At 54.0% G+C, this 15,464-nt stretch overlaps 1 protein-coding gene across 1 annotated transcript; it reads left to right on the top strand.

The window, feature by feature from the left end:
* The first annotated feature begins 672 nt into the window (after positions 1–672).
* Positions 673–5,826, top strand: LOC140904665 (dynein heavy chain domain-containing protein 1-like). The gene is made up of 7 exons (XM_073327114.1): positions 673–708; positions 1,345–1,574; positions 1,777–1,981; positions 2,533–2,635; positions 2,982–3,131; positions 4,850–5,032; positions 5,805–5,826. The coding sequence occupies exons 1-7, from the start codon at positions 683–685 to the stop codon at positions 5,808–5,810; spliced, it is 903 nt and encodes a 300-aa protein (XP_073183215.1). The 5' UTR covers positions 673–682; the 3' UTR covers positions 5,811–5,826.
* Positions 5,827–15,464: the final 9,638 nt, after the last annotated feature.

Here is a 15,464-nt window from a genome sequence, read left to right as displayed (position 1 = left end):
CTTTCCAGCCCTGCACCCTCGCTTCCAGGAGCAGCACCCGGCCATGGGGCGCCACACCAGCACCCGCCAAACCACCCCCCTGAAGAGCAAGCGCAGGCCCTCCACCAAGAAGGAGAGCAACAAGCCCCTGCTGCCCTCCCACCTCCTGCTGCTGCCAGGAGAGGACGTGCGCAACATCCTCTTCAGCAGGGAGTTGGTGCCGGCCTCCTCCAGCCGGGAGAGCCTTTACCACGAGAGATGCTGGGACACCATCCAGGAGCAGCTCAGCACCTTCCTCCCCAGGGGCTTCGTGCTGTGCAGAGAAGTCACCCAGCACCTGGTGCGCCTGCTGCGGGTGCTGTGCTGCCCACAGGGGCATGGGGCCCTCCTCTCCCTGCACCTCTCCACCGGCAGGAGGTCCCTGGTGGCCCTGGCTGCCAACGCCACCGGCTCCCAGCTCTTTGAGCTGACGGGGCAGGCGGGGGAGTGGGAGGTGAGAGAGCTGATCAGGAAAGCTAGCTGGCAGGCCGGGATCCTGGATGCTAGAGTCGTGGTGCTGGTGCACCAGGGGATGGCACTGGGCACCATGCAGAAGCTGGTGGATCTGATGAGAGAGGGCACCTACCCTGGCCTGTACACTGCTGAAGACACCGCACACATCGTGAGAGAACTGCTGCAGGAGAACCAGAACATCAAAAGGACCATGAGGCCCAACATAGTCCTGCAAAGGTCAGGGAGGGAGTGACAGAGACCATGGCCAGGGGAAGTTGGGAATACTTTGAGCTGGGCAGGTCTAACAGGAGTGACCCCGGAGGGGGGAGGGGGGGAGATGGGATCCCTGAGCTGGGCAGGTCTAACAGGAGTGACCCCGGAGGGGGGCGGGGGGGAGATGGGATCCCTGAGCTGGGCAGATCTAACAGGAGTGACTGCGGGGGGGAGGGGGGATCCCTGAGCCAGGCAGGTCTAACAGGAGTGACCGCGGCTTGGGGGGTGGGATCCCTGAGCCGGGCAGGTCTAATGGGGGTGACCCCAGGGCGGTGTAATATCCTCCCCCCACTTCTGTATTGAAGGGTGCACACAGGCTCCAGACCTTGCCTGCCCTGGGGGGAATCATAGAGGCCCCGCCCGCACACGGGGGGGCATCCTCTTGTCAGGGGTATTTGGCGAGAGAAGGAAATTCCAGCTGGGCCTGCCCTGAGACCCTGCTGGGCTGGGGCTATCCACTGGTGGCAGGGGGCACTCCCTGTGCTGGGTGGGGGTTAGTGTCAGTCCCCCTCAAACTGGACTGGGAGGGAGGGGTTTGGTGTCACCCCATATCTTGGGGGTCCCCCTCTCTTCCCTCAGCCCCGTGGCCTTCTCTTCCAGGTTCTACCAATCTGTGAGGAGCAATCTGCATTTGCTGCTGCTGCTGGATGGGCACAAGGGCTGGGCGAAGGGCAGGGGGCCCTTGGGTTACCCCACAGCCATGGCCACAGCCCTGCTCACCCTCACCTGCAGCACTGATGTGTACCAGCCCTGGAGCCAGGAGTCCCTGGTGCAGGTGGCTACCCAGCGCCTGGAAGATGCCCTCAGCCAGCAGCCTCTGCAGAGCCCAGGTGAGGGCTCGGCCTGCTTCTGGGGTCTCAGCCCCTCCTGGATCCTAGCGGCTATGCAGCCAGCAAAGTGCCAGGCCCACCTGGGTTCAGCACAGAATACAGGCACCAAGTGCCTGGCCGCTCGTGCTGGCCAGCTCCAACCCGTGGGCCCTGCTGCCTCCTCTCCACAGTCTCTAATGGTGTCCACTTGCTTGTCTGTCAGTCCCAGCGTCGCTGCAGGCCCTGGAGAATTCGCTTGCCAGCATTGCCTCAGCCATGGCTCTGATTCACCGCTCTGCCAGCTGCTACGCCACATACCTGGCCCCCAGCATGCCCCTCATCACCCCAAAGACCTTCCTGGATTTCATCGACATTTTCCTCATGTTCTCAGCACAGTTGCAGAGGCAGAGCTGGACTCAGGCTGATCGGTGAGGAATGAGGCCAAACCCTGCTCCCCATCACAACCTTAACTCTGGCCCCATGGTGCCCCCACATGGCTCTGCCCCATGGGCCAGGCCATCAGCGCTGAGCAGGGTAAACTTCCCATGTCAGTAATGGCTGGACTGTGGGGTCTCGACACTCAGCAAGAGGGCCTTCAAGCTGCCCCCATTCTAACAGCCGGCAGCAGTGTTCTGGGGGGCCATGCAACCACAGCTCCAGACTTGTGTGTGCCAAGCTTCTGTGACTGAGGAGACGTGGCTGAGGGAGAGAATGGGGATGGGGTGCCTCCTTTTCCCCCTCCACCCCAGGAGTATGGGTGAGGAGCAGGGTCTGACCCCCTGACCAGGACACAAGCCGCCTCTCCCTGCCAGGGTCAGGTTATCCCAGAGCTGCCCACTAGGGGCTCCTGACTTTGGAACAGAAGGATCCAGCTGGAGGGGTCCCTGGGCTGCACCCCCACATTCAAGTGCCCCTAGTGCCCTGGATCTGAACATGCGCTGGGGGGTGCGGGAGCCTCACTCTGCTTTCCTTGGGGCAGGATGAAGCTTGCTCTGACCAAGATGTGGGCAGTGAGTGAGAAGCTGCGGGAGCACAACCAGGACATCAAGTATCTGCAGGAGAAACTTCGCATGGCCAAGGAGGTGAGAGGGTGGCCTCCAGGAAAGCCTGGCGCCCTGTGCTGTCACCCACCAGATCAGCTCACCCAGCGTGGTGCTGGGGGCGCTGTGCTGCAGAGTGGGGACCCTTCCCAAGGCCGCAGTACAGCTGCAGGAGAAGGCAGGGGGCGCTCTCCACAGGGTTTGGGGATTTGTACCTCCAGACAGAGTGGGGCGAGTATTCATCCGTAGAGTAACTGTCCTGCTCAGACACTCACAGCCTGGAGCAATGGCTTGGGTTGATGCTGGGGGTGAGGCAGGGGTTGGGCAGCAGCAGAGGGAAGGGCTGTGTGGGCTGCTGGTGCCATGTCTGCTCCCCTCCTGCCCTCAGCAAGTGGCCAGGTGCCGGCGGCGGGCAGAGCGTGAAGAAGTGGTGCAGAAGCAGCAGGAGCAGGACTGTCAGCACCGCGAGGCGCGCATCGAGATCCTTACACAGGAGCAGCAACTGCTGGAGCAGAGCAAGGAGTCTGCCATGAGAAAGGTGTGCACGGACCTGAGCCCCTGGAACGGCAGGGGATGGGCACCCGGCCCGGCTGCCTGGCTGAGCCCCTGGAACGGCAGGGGTGGGCACCCGGCCCGGCTGCCCGGCTGAGCCCCTGGAACGGCAGGGGATGGGCACCCGGCCCGGCGGCCCGGCTGAGCCCCTGGAACGGCAGGGGATGGGCACCCGGCCCAGCTGCCTGGCTGAGTCCCTGGAACGGCAGGGGATGGGCACCCGGCCCGGCTGCCTGGCTGAGCCCCTGGAACGGCAGGGGATGGGCACCCGGCCCGGCTGCCCGGCTGAGCCCCTGGAACGGCAGGGGATGGGCACCCGGCCTGGCTGAGCCCCTGGAACGGCAGGGGATGGGCACCCGGCCCGGCTGCCCGGCTGAGCCCCTGGAACGGCAGGGGATGGGCACCCGGCCCGGCTGCCCGGCTGAGCCCCTGGAACGGCAGGGGTGGGCACCCGGCCCGGCTGCCCGGCTGAGCCCCTGGAACGGCAGGGGTGGGCACCCGGTCCGGCTGAGCCCCTGGAGATGCAGGGGCTTAGGTGCAAGGCCCATCAGTAGGGGTGAGCCTCACATGGGCGGGAGTTGGTGTGGGTCAGGATACGTTATTGCTGCCCAGCTGGTTGGCCAGCAGGGGCAACGGGTGGGAGATGGGTGGGAATCGGCCCGGTATGTGGTGGTCAGGGGGATACGTGGGATTCCCTATTGATGCCTGTCCATCAGGGGAGGTGAAGTCACTGATCCACCGGATCTGTGCCACCCCCGATCTTTTAAACAGTCCCTTGGGGGAACCCCTTCAGTGGGCCAGACCTCAAAGGATCCTGCTGTCCCTTAAGGTCAGGCCATGCAGCCTCAACGCCTACTAGACTGAGCCACTGGGCTCCAGCCTCCTGGGTCCCGCCCTGAGCTCTGCCCAGTGAGTGCAGCTGCCATAAGCTCCTGGTCAGAGACTTCTACACTCTTCAGGGATCCAGGCACCTCAGCCAGGATTTGCAGCGACACCAGCCACCTGTGCAAAGCAGGCACCTGGAGCACAGCCCGGGGAAGCCCTTAAGTCAGCCCTGGGAAGCAGCGGTTTGGACATTGTCCATGCTGGCCAAGCCATTTCTGTCTCTTTGTCTCCCAGGCCCAAATGAGCCCCCAGGCCTCTTCAAAGGCTGCTTTTATCCCAGCCTCCTGTCACCTTTCATGCCATTGTCCTCCTGGAGTTCAGTCCCCTGCCAGAGTTCCCTGCTGTCAAGGTGTCAGCGGTTCAGTCCTGGCCACTTCCCCTGTCTGAGCATCCTCCCTTGAGCTGGGTCAGATTGAGCCAGGCCTAACTCCCCTCATCCCACCCCAGAGAGTTCCTGACACATGCTCCAGGACCTGCCTTGCCCTGAGAGCAGCGGCTGACCCGTTGGCTCCCACTGGGTAGCAACACCTAGTCCAGTCACTGCCTTGCCTGTCATTCATAAACTTGTTAGAGAATTCCCGTGGCATCACAGGGGTACATGGGGTGCCCCAGTGAGGCCTGGCTGCCCTGGAACCTGCCCAGAGGAGAGGGGAGTACGTGGGGTGCCCCAGTGAGGCCCAGCCTGGCCCAGTCCCCACCCATCTGGGGAGGGGTGTATGTGGGATGCCCCAGTGAGGCCTGGACTGCCCCGGTCCCTGCCCGTCTGGGGAGGGGTGTATGTGGGATGCCCCAGTGCAGCTTGTCTGTCCCTTCCCTCAGATGAATACTGAGTACAAGGCAGCACTGGCTGGACTGCAGGTGCAGGACATTGAGGAGCTGCGGAGCTACCGGTTACCACCAGCGTCCATCCTGAGGGTGACGGATACCCTGTGCATGATGTTCAGCAAGGAACCTGGCTGGGAGAGTGCCAAGCAGCTGCTTGGCCAAGAGGACTTCTACCAGGTGCCGGGAGGGGCTGTTGTATTGATTTAGACAGAGTCAGTGGGCCAGAGGTGTTCACAGAACCCAGTCACTGTCCAGCACTGAGCAGTGTTAAAGAAGGTGTGAGGGCTGGCGGGTGGAGTCCTCAGCCTGCCTGGTACCACAGCCAGCAAACCAGCAAACATCCTTGTAGCCCTTTAGTAGCGATACGGACGAGATGGGAGAGAGCTGACCCTTGCCTGTAGAGCAGTGAATGGGGCTTTCATCTGAACAGCTTCCCTTCCCCTTTGCCTGTAGCTGAGCGAGTTTCAGCAGAAAGCCCCTGGGTTTGGCATGCCCTCAGACGTATCAGAGATGGTGATAACGCTGCTTTTGGGGGAAGGCAAGGACGTGAGCTGAGAGGGGTTGGAGCTGCAGCTGCTGTTACAGTCCAAGCCCATTTCAGCTCAGGTGGTGACCAGGATTCAGCTGAAGCTGGCGGGGGAGGAAGTGTCTGCGTCCTTTCTAGCCCAGGTTGGTAAGGATGTCCCTCAGGCATAGGAGAGAAGGCCCTGGGTCACAGGAGATGGTGGGCGCAGCTGATGCTGGTGACGTTTGCTCCAATAGCCTCCATCTGTTCTCCCCCTCCGCCAAAGTCTCTTTCTCTGAGGACCCCAAAAGGCGGTGATGGCGGAATAGCCAGCCCCTCATTATTTTGTCCACCAATCAAGCCTAATATCCAGCACACCAATTTTAATTGATTAATATCCAGTTCCACCTCATCTGATTTTTACCAAGCATGATTTTAACCCAGTCCTAGATTTATATTCCCATGCCTTCTGCACCCCGGCAATGTACACCCAGCTGCTGCCATGGAAACAGTACACCCCAGCTCCCTGGTTCCACCTCAGTCCCCAGGCTCCTCAGCACAAGGCACTGGACAGGTTTATGGGAACACCAGACTGGAGTTTATTGAGAGAAAACGCTTCAGATAAAAGCAAGTGCAAGGGTTTGGAAACCTCTCAACATCAAGGGTAGCATTGCGTGCTTCAATTCCCAGATTAGTTTGATGGATCATTGAAAGTAGCTTCATCCACAAAGATGATGTCAGAATGGATTCAAATTTGGACATGTGCCTCTGAACAGACTGAAGTTCAGTTCGAGCCTGTGCAGTGAGACTGAGAGCTTCAGGCTCATCTAAAGCCTTTCTCACTGAATTCAAATGCTGCGCAACTGGTTGAACCCCATCAATCCGTGCAGACCATCTAGTTCTGGACATCCCCTGCAGTGAAACAGGAAGAGATTGCTTCAGAATTTCCCACCTTTGTGGGCTGCTACTGAAGAGATTGTACATTTGCTGAACAGTTCCAGAGGAAGTAATTGCCTCCTTGCATGATTCAGCACAGTCAACACCTACCAGGTTCAGTGTGTGGTTTCCACAGCTGGAGAAAATACAGTTTGAATTATTCTCAAGCAGAACTGCTTGTCCACCTTTGTACTTCCCGGCCATATTGGATCCATTGTCATGGCTCGACCAATGCAGACTTGAAAATCTCACTTAAAACCTTCTAGAATTACTAGTACTTGAGCAGCAATTTCTTTCCCAGTTTTTCTCATGAAATTATCAAACAAAATAAACCTTTCTTCAATTCAAAATTTTGAGCTGTCTACAATCTTAACGTATCAAATAACCATAGTAGTCTGTTCCCTGTGAGAACAATCTGGAGTGGCATCAACAATGATTGAAAAATACTTGGCATTTTGAATCTCATCAAGAATTGTTGTTTGTACGAATGACCCACATAGCTCAATAAACCCGTTTTGTATGCATGTGGCGAGATAATGGACTTGTATGTGCTTTTGATTCTCTTGCGATTCTCAAATACATTTAACATACTCTGATAAAAGTGGGTCATATTTGCTGAGGAGCTCCACTATGCCTAGAAAGTTTCCATTTGCACGATCACCAGTACATTGACTAGAACCAAAGAAAGCCAATCCCCAGTCAAAAAGAAAAAGGATGACATTCAGGATGCGCTCAAGAAGTTTTTTCCAGTTGTTAGTTTCTGTAGAGAGTTCAGTCAAGAGTAAATTCTCAACTGAACTTTCAGCTAATGCTGCCCTACTGGCTGATTTCCATGCAACATAGTGTTCTTTGTGTGACGGTGAACTCTCACGGGATGGTATTCAGTCTTTCAACTTCCTCCAACCCCTGTTGATGTGCCATCCTGATTGGTCAGAGAGACCTGATGCATTTGCAGCACTTTTGTTCAAAATGAAGCAGGGTGCACGGTACAGAGATTGTTTTTCCGTACTCCAGCATAACCAGTCTCTTGTGCAGGTCTCACCACTTGGAAGAGTTTTTGTCAGCAGATGAGTAGGGAAAGCATGATTAACAGCATCTCATGGAATGTTACTTGGAATTTCAAAACAACTAATTTGAAGAAAAGATTGTATTTGGGCAGCATTGCTCTTGTCAATAATTCCAATGTCAGTCATAGTCAAACCTGTAGTACTCATGAATTGCTCTTACTGCGTAAGATCTACATCTTCCTGTTGCTGTTGAGTTTCTTAATCGTACACAGTATCTTCTTCTGCATCTGTTACTGTTGGCACATCTCCTTCTTGACTACTGTCCTCATGTTCAGGTATTGGCACTGAAATATCACCTGTTGCAGTTGCGGAGTTTTCATTATCTGTAGCATTGTTTGTTGGGTAAGGTGTGTTTTCCAGTGGTTTGAGAAATGAAGTTATTGGCTTTGAGCTCTTAGCTGCTGCTTCACTCAGTTGTTTTCGTCATCTCTTCCTTGCACCACTTTCAAATCTCCTCTTCATAGTGATCTATCTGGTCAATATGGAGCCTATCCACACTTGAAATATTCTGCTGTAAATAAATAGCGTATCTACACTTGAAATCTTCTACTGTAAACGTACACAAATGCTGAATGATACACAAATGCTGAAAATGAAGGAATACTAATTAAGAACACAAAATGAAACAGTCAGGTTATTATTCTTATCACTGAATCAAAACTCAAGCACGCAAGGTATAATATAATAGGCTGATCTGAAGACAAAGGGATTACGTATGTATAGTAAACACAGACACGGATACAGACAGAGGGATAATGTCCAAACATTTCAAATGTGTGTCCTCACGAAACTCACTGTACAAGACTGTCCTCACAAATTTTCACCTTGAATCCGGGCCTACGGACTACGAAAGTCATGATGATGGCCAAGCTACCAAGCTAGGGCTCAACCAGCCCAACCAGTCACCTCTTTTAGCTACCATATGAAGATAATAATGAAGAATTCTCACACATAAATAATACCTTAGTCAACTAGACATAAAACTGTAAAGATACTAAAATGTAACAATTCTGTACCTTTCAGCACGCACTTGATCCAGCACCAGCCACTAGTAGTGGTTTGTTTATGTAATCAGCTGATCTGAGAGAACACGTTCATCACGGTCTAATCTTGTGCCATCAGAACCAATATATTTTTATTAATATTTGTGAACATTTTGAACTCTTTAATATGACAAAACCTATATCACTTAACAAAAAAATTCTGTCTTTTACCAAATCACAGCTCTTATTTGCTTAAAATTGCAGTTCTAAGCTGAGAGAGTGTGTCACATTTTGGTCCAATAGGGATGGGCATAAAAACAAGTTGCAAAACTTATCAAATGCCAAAAAATTAACAAGTATCTAAATTTGAGGCCCACTTTGAGTTTGAGGCCCAGGCCAAATGGCCCTCCTGGCCCCCCCCTCTGCTTGGCCGTGGTGAGGCCCAGTAAAATGGAGCCTAGATCCTGATTGGAAGAGAATGGGGCTGGAGGCAGGCTGCCCATGGGGCAGGTGAATGCCATCTTGGCTCTGTGGTTACAGATGTAGAGCTGGCTGGCTCAGTTAAGGGAGCAGCAAGCTCCAGGCTGAGGCTCTGCATGGGGCCGCAAGTGCAGTGTTAACAGGATTCACAAGGTCTGTGCTATGCCCCCGCCTTTCAACCATCTCCGGGGAGAACTCTGTTAGTGTGCCAGGCCCCCAAGAGGTCACCCTGTGCTACAAGGGCAGGCCACCTGGCCTCAACAGCTCCAGTACTGGGCCTTCGGGCGCCAGCACCCTGTTCCAGCTGGGCTCAGATGCCAGGGAGAGGCTGTGCTACCAATGAGCCTCTGGAGAAACACAAGGCAAAACGAAGTCGTATTTATTAGCATGACACTGTCTGGTGTTAACGATGCTGTCTGGGTGAATTGCTACCACCAGCTTACAGCATGAGGGCTGTCATGGGGTCTCCGGGCGATGCTCTGGAACTATTCCATACAAAGCCAGGCAGGACTCTGGGGGAGCCTCCTCTCTCTGAGCAGACTGTCTCCAGGGCAAGAAGCTCACACAACTTCGACCTTCCTGGGGCTGACCTCGGAGCATTCAGCATCCCCTGCCCCATCATGCGCTTCCCACAGTGGGTCCACACAGGCAGGGCTCCTGGGGAAGCCAGAGGGCCCTGCCCCCCAACTCCGCAGTCAGACGTGACTCTCAGCCAGCCAGTAAAACAAAAGGTTTATTAGATGACAGGAACATGATCTAAAACCATGAACTTGTAGGTACAGAGAACAGGACCCCTCAGTCAGGTCCATCTTGTGGGGGTAGGGAGCCCAGAGCCCCATCTGGGCCTCCCTCCATTTCCCCAGCCAGCTCCAAACTGAAACTCTCCAGCCCCTCCTCTGGCCTTTGTCTCTTTCCCGGGCCAGGAGGCCACCTGATCTCTTTGTTCTCTAACACCTTCAGTTGGCACCTTTGCAGAGGAGGGGCCCAGGCCACCAGTGGCCAGGAGACAGGGCATCAGCCATCCTCTGTGCAGACACCATCATACTGGCCCTTTAGGGTGCTGCAACAATCACACCTCCTTATCCCACCAGCTAGATACTTAAGAAATGCCTAGGGGAAACTGAGGCACCCACACAGTATTCAGAGAGAACATTAAGAACATTCCCACTTTGTCACATCTCTCCCCGCTTCGAGACTGCAGATGCTGATTCATAAAAGTCCTCAGCATCAACCCCAGGGTCCCATAAACTCTCTCCACCAGCCTGTGGGACGGAGGGTGACCTGCAGAGGCCCAGGTGGGCCAGACCCCCCATTTCTCCCACCAGCCCCAGAGCAAGGCTGACAGGACATTGGACCCCTGGTCTGTAAGGACCTTGTTGGGGACCCCCCCTCTGCTGAAGATGGTCAGCAGCGCGTCTGCCCTGGTGTCTGCCTTGGTGGAGGACAGAGCCCCCGCCCCTGTGTAGCGGGTGGCGAGATCCATCACCCCCAGGACGTATTTCTTCCTTGCCTAGGTCGCCTTGCTGAGGGGCCCCACTATGTCCATAGTCACCTTCTGGAAAGGTTCCTCTGTGTTGGGCAGGGGTCTCACGGGAGCTTCTCCCTTATCCCGGCCTTCCCCACCCTCTGGCCAGGGTCGCAGGACCTGCCGTGCCGCTGGGCCGCGTCCCAGACTCCGGGTCAGTCGTGGTTCTGCAGCAGCCGCTGCCTGGGGCCTGGATCCCCTGGTGTCCCGAGAGAGGGTCGTTGTGGGCCAGGTACGACAGCTGGTGGTGACATTTCCGGGGCACCCCCAGCGGCTTCCTGATCCCCCACGGTTCTACTTCCCCTGGGGGAGCCCCATCTCGGTCCAGGAATCCCTTCTCCCACGGGAATCTGTCCCTGCAGCCTTCCCCACGGGGGTTTGCAGCCTGTGGCCAGCAAGTCCCCTCAGCTCCTCCTAGGAGGGATCCTTCCGTAGCTCGGTCTGGAATTCAGGTGCTGGGGGAGGGAGTGGGACCTGCTCCCTCTCGTGGGCTGGGCCTGGGGTCACAGCCCCACTGAGCCCTGTCCCTGGTCGCTCCTTCCCTGCCCTGGGATCACTTCCCAGCAGTATCTCTGGACCAGCTAAACCTGGTTGGCAGCCGAACTGCCCTGCCTGTGGGTCCCCCCCCCTCAACTGGGGTCTCAGCTCCATCCTTGTTCAGCGCTGCCCTTGCTGTCCCAGTGGGGGCAGGCAGCGAGCTCTCTGCTCTCCTTACAGCATCGGAGCCAGTGTGAGCCCCCTCTCCGGTGTGCAGGGGGGCAGGGAGCATCTCTCTGTCTCACCCAGCCCCAGGGGGCTGGTTACAGGCAGGCAGGTATCTTGCCCTCCCCCCTGCTAGCCAGGTATCCTGCCCTCCCCCCTGCAGCTCCTCCCCACTGCCAGCCAAGTCATCTGCATTTTCACTGACCATTTCCCTCTCCACTGATTGGTTCCTTGGATTCAAATTCAAACCCTTGGCCATTACAGGAGCAGGGCCTGGATCCTGTCCCAAAGAGACACAGTCACCCCGCAACAGGACCTCACAGCCGATATCCTGGAGAACCGAATGACCAGCCAGCCCGACCCCTCCTGGGTCTGCACAGGGATCTGGGCCATAGGCAGGGCGAGGGGCCCCATCCATGGGACCTTCACCCAGGTCACACAGCCCTTCAGCATCTGTTGGGGATTGTCATGGAGTCCCTGGGCGATGATCTGGAACTGCTCCCCATGAAGCCAGTGAGGACTCTGGGGAAGTCTCCTTTCTGTGAGCAGCCTGTCTTCAGGACACAAAGCTCACCCGGCTTCCATCTTCCTGGGTCTGACCTCAGAGCATTCAGCCTCCTCTGCCCCTCCGTGCACTTCCCCCAGCGAGTCCGCCAAGGCGGGGTCTTGGGGAAGCCAGAGGGTCCTGCCCCCCAACTCCGCAGTCAGACATGACTATCAGCCAGCCAGCAAAACAGAAGGTTTATTAGACGACAGGAACATGGTCTAAAACAGAGTTTGCAGGTGCAGAGAACAGGACCCCTCAGCTGGGTCCATTCTGGGGGGCAGTGAGCCAGACAACCACGTCTGCCCTTCACTCCATGTCCCAGCCAGCCCCAAACTGCCTCCCCCTCCAGCCCCTCCTCCTCTGGGCTTTGTCCCTTTCCCGGGCCAGGAGGGCACCTGATTCCTTTGTTCTCCAACCCTTTAGCTCTCACCTTGCAGAGGAGGGGCCCAGGCCATCAGTTGCCAGGAAACAGGGTGTCGGCCATTCTCTGTGCAGACACCATCACACTGGCCCTCTAGGGCTCTGCAACAATCACATCCCCTGATCCCACCGCCTAGAGACTTAAGAAATGCCTAGGGGAAACCGAGACACCCACACAGTATTCAGAGAGAACATTAAAAACAGTCCCACTTCATCACAAGGGCGTCTATCAGCTGCAGGCAACACAAGCTCCCCTTCTGGACTACCAGAAGCCCCGGTCGTTCCCCCTGCAGGCTAGCAGTTTACACACTCCATCTAATTACAGGAGATGCCCAGTCCCTTGTCATCTGGCCACCTGCCGAGTATACTGATTCGCTGGCCCTCGGGAAACAGTTCTTCCCAGGCATCTCCTCTCGTCAGCACTGCCCAAAGCACACAGCACTTAGACACATCTAGACTGAACCCAAACTGAAACTTATTACCATAGCTGGAGTTAAAGATTCAGATAAAAGCGAGTAAAAGGATTTGGAAAGTGTAGAACTCCACATCAGATCTGCAAGGGAGTTTTGTTCTCCCTAGAACTTCTCACAAAGTCGGTAGTGACCGCTGCTTCATTGCTGGGTTGGGGAGCCCATCTTGACAACTTTACAATACAACAGGGTTCGCACACTTGTTCCTGGCACTAGCCCATGTTAATGAATTCTTTCCTCCTGGAAACCAGGCAGCATGGAAGTTACCATTTTGAAGAGCAAAATGGCATCCTTCATGCTTTGTGACCTCACACACACCATACATGCAAGGTCACGCTGCGTGGAGCAAAATGGTGCCCTCCATACACTAGTGATCACCGTGACCCCATCTGCTGAGGATGCAACCCTATAGGGTCGCAACCCACAGTTTGGGAACCACTGCAGTACAGTGTCAGTGATTTCGAAGAGAGGCTTGGCTTCATATCAACGTCCTGGAATTCAAAGTGATACATAAGAACATAAGAATGGCCATACTGGGTCAGACCAAAGGTCCATCCAGTCCAGTATCCTGTCTACCAACAGTGGCCAATGCCAGGTTCCCCAGAGAGAGTGAACCTAACAGGTAATGATCTAGTGATCTCACTCTTGCCATCCATCTCCACCCTCTGACAAACAGAGGCTAGGGACACCATTCCTTACACATCCTGGCTAATAGCCATTAATAGACTTAACCTGGCTCATAGCCATTAATAGACTTCTGTGAATTTATCCAGTTCTCTTTTAAACCCTGTGTGACAGGGTCGGGCCAGATGGCTATAGGAGAGTAATAGAAGGCAGATATATTAGCCCTAGGCTAAGTAGGTCCCTTTTCCCTGGGTAAGGGAACAGGGAAGGTTCCAGAATAATCAGGAACCTTCGGGAGACAATTAAGACAGGCTGATTAGAACACCTGCAGCCAATCAAGAAGCTGCTAGAATCAATTAAGGCAGGCTAATCAGGGCACCTGGGTTTTAAAAAGGAGCCCACTTCAGTTTGTGGTGTGCGTGTGAGGAGCTGGGAGCAAGAGGCACTAGGAATTGAGAGTGAGAAAATCCTCCCAAACCCCCAATCCTCCCAAATCCTCCCAACTCCTGGTCAGACACAGGAGGAGTCAACCTGGACTGTGGGTTCAGAAAAACAGCCAGGCTGAGGGCTGCCGTGAAGCTCCAAGGCGAGCAAATCCACCAATAAGCGCAAGACCACCAAGGTAGAGCAGGAACTTTGTGACACCTGTTATAGCCCTAGCCTTCACAACCTCCTCAGGCAAGGAGTTCCACAGGTTGACTGTGCACTGAGTGAAGAAGAACTTCCTTTTATTTGTTTTAAACCTGCTACCCATTAATTTCATTTGGTGGCCCCTAGTTCTTATATTATGGGAACAAGTAAATAACTTTCTCTCATTCACTTTCTCCACACCACTCATGATTTTATAGACCTCTCTCATATCCCCCCTTAGTCTCCTCTTTTCCAAGCTGAAAATTCCTAGCCTCTTTAATCTCGCCTCATATGGGACCCGTTCCAAATCCCTCATCATTTTAGTTGCCCTTTTCTGAACCTTTTCTAATGCCAGTATATCTTTTTTGAGATGAGGGGACCACATCTGTATGCAGTATTCAAGATGTGGGCATACCATGGATTTATATAAAGGCAATAAGATATTCTCTGTCTTATTCTCTATCCCTTTTTTAATGATTCCGAACGTGCCGTTTGCTTTTTTGACTGCCATTGCACTCTGCGTAAATGTCTTCAGAAAACTATCCACGATGACTCCAAGATCTTTCTCCTGATTATTTGTAGCTAAATTAGCCCCCATCATATTGTATGTATAGTTGAGGTTATTTTTTCCAATGTGCATTACTTTACATTTATCCACATTAAATTTCATATGCCATTTTGTTGCCCAATCACTTAGTTTTGTGAGATTTTTTTGAAGTTCTTCACAGTCTGCTTTGGACTTAACTATCTTGAGCAGTTTAGTATCATCTGCAAACTTTGCCACCTCACTGTTTACCCCTTTCTCCAGATCATTTATGAATAAGTTGAATAGGATTGGTCCTCGGACTGACCCTTGGAGAACACCACTAGTTACCCTTCTCCTTTCTGAAAATTTACCATTTATTCCAACTCTTTGTTCCCTGTCTTTTATCCAGTTCTCAATCCATGAAATGATCTTCCCTCTTATCCCATGACAACTTAATTTACATAAGAGCCTTTGGTGAGGGTCCTTGTCAAAGGCTTTCTGGAAATCTAAGTACACTATGTCCACTGGATCCCCCTTGTCCATGTGTTTGTTGACCCCCTCAAAGAACTCTAATAGATTAGTAAGACATGATCTCCCTTTACAGAAGCCATGGTGACTTTTGCGCAACAATTTATGTTCTTCTATGTGTCTGACAATTTTATTCTTTACTATGGTTTCAACTAATTTGCCCGGTACTGATGTTAGACTTAACGGCCTGTAATTGCCAGGATCACCTCTAGAGCCCTTCTTAAATATTGGCGTTACATTAGCTATCTTCCAGTCACTGGGTACAGTAGCTGATTTAAAGGACAGGTTACAAACCACGGTTAATAGTTCTGCAATTTCATATTTGAGTTCTGTCACGGAGTGTGGGGGAGTCCAGGCCCTGCACCCCTCTTCCTGGGATTCACTGAGACTCTCAGCCAGCCATTAAAACAGAAGGTTTATTGGACAACAGGAACACAGTCCAAAACAGAGCTTGTGGGTACACCCAGGACCCCTCAGTCAAGTCCTTCTGGAGGAGCAGGGAGCTTAGACCCCAGCCCTGGGGTTCCCTGTGTTCCTCCACCCAGCCCCAAACTGGAACTAAACCCCCCCAGCAGGCTCTCTCCTGCAGCCTCTGTTCACATTCCTGGGCAGAGGTGTCACCTCCCCCTCCCCCTCCTGGCTCAGGTGACAGGCTCTCAGGTCTCC

This window comes from Lepidochelys kempii, unplaced genomic scaffold (assembly GCF_965140265.1).
Source record: "Lepidochelys kempii isolate rLepKem1 unplaced genomic scaffold, rLepKem1.hap2 scaffold_61, whole genome shotgun sequence".
NCBI classification, from domain to species: Eukaryota; Metazoa; Chordata; order Testudines; family Cheloniidae; genus Lepidochelys; species Lepidochelys kempii.
This window is presented reverse-complemented; position numbering and strand designations above follow the sequence as displayed.

Bases quoted from the DNA above. Each gene is read 5' to 3' on its own strand.
- LOC140904665 (XM_073327114.1), top strand. From the start codon at position 683: ATGAGGCCCAACATAGTCCTGCAAAG. The intron at 709-1,344 runs GTCAGGGAGGGA...CTTCTCTTCCAG, and splicing joins CCCAACATAGTCCTGCAAAG to GTTCTACCAATCTGTGAGGA. The intron at 1,982-2,532 runs GTGAGGAATGAG...TCCTTGGGGCAG, and splicing joins AGCTGGACTCAGGCTGATCG to GATGAAGCTTGCTCTGACCA.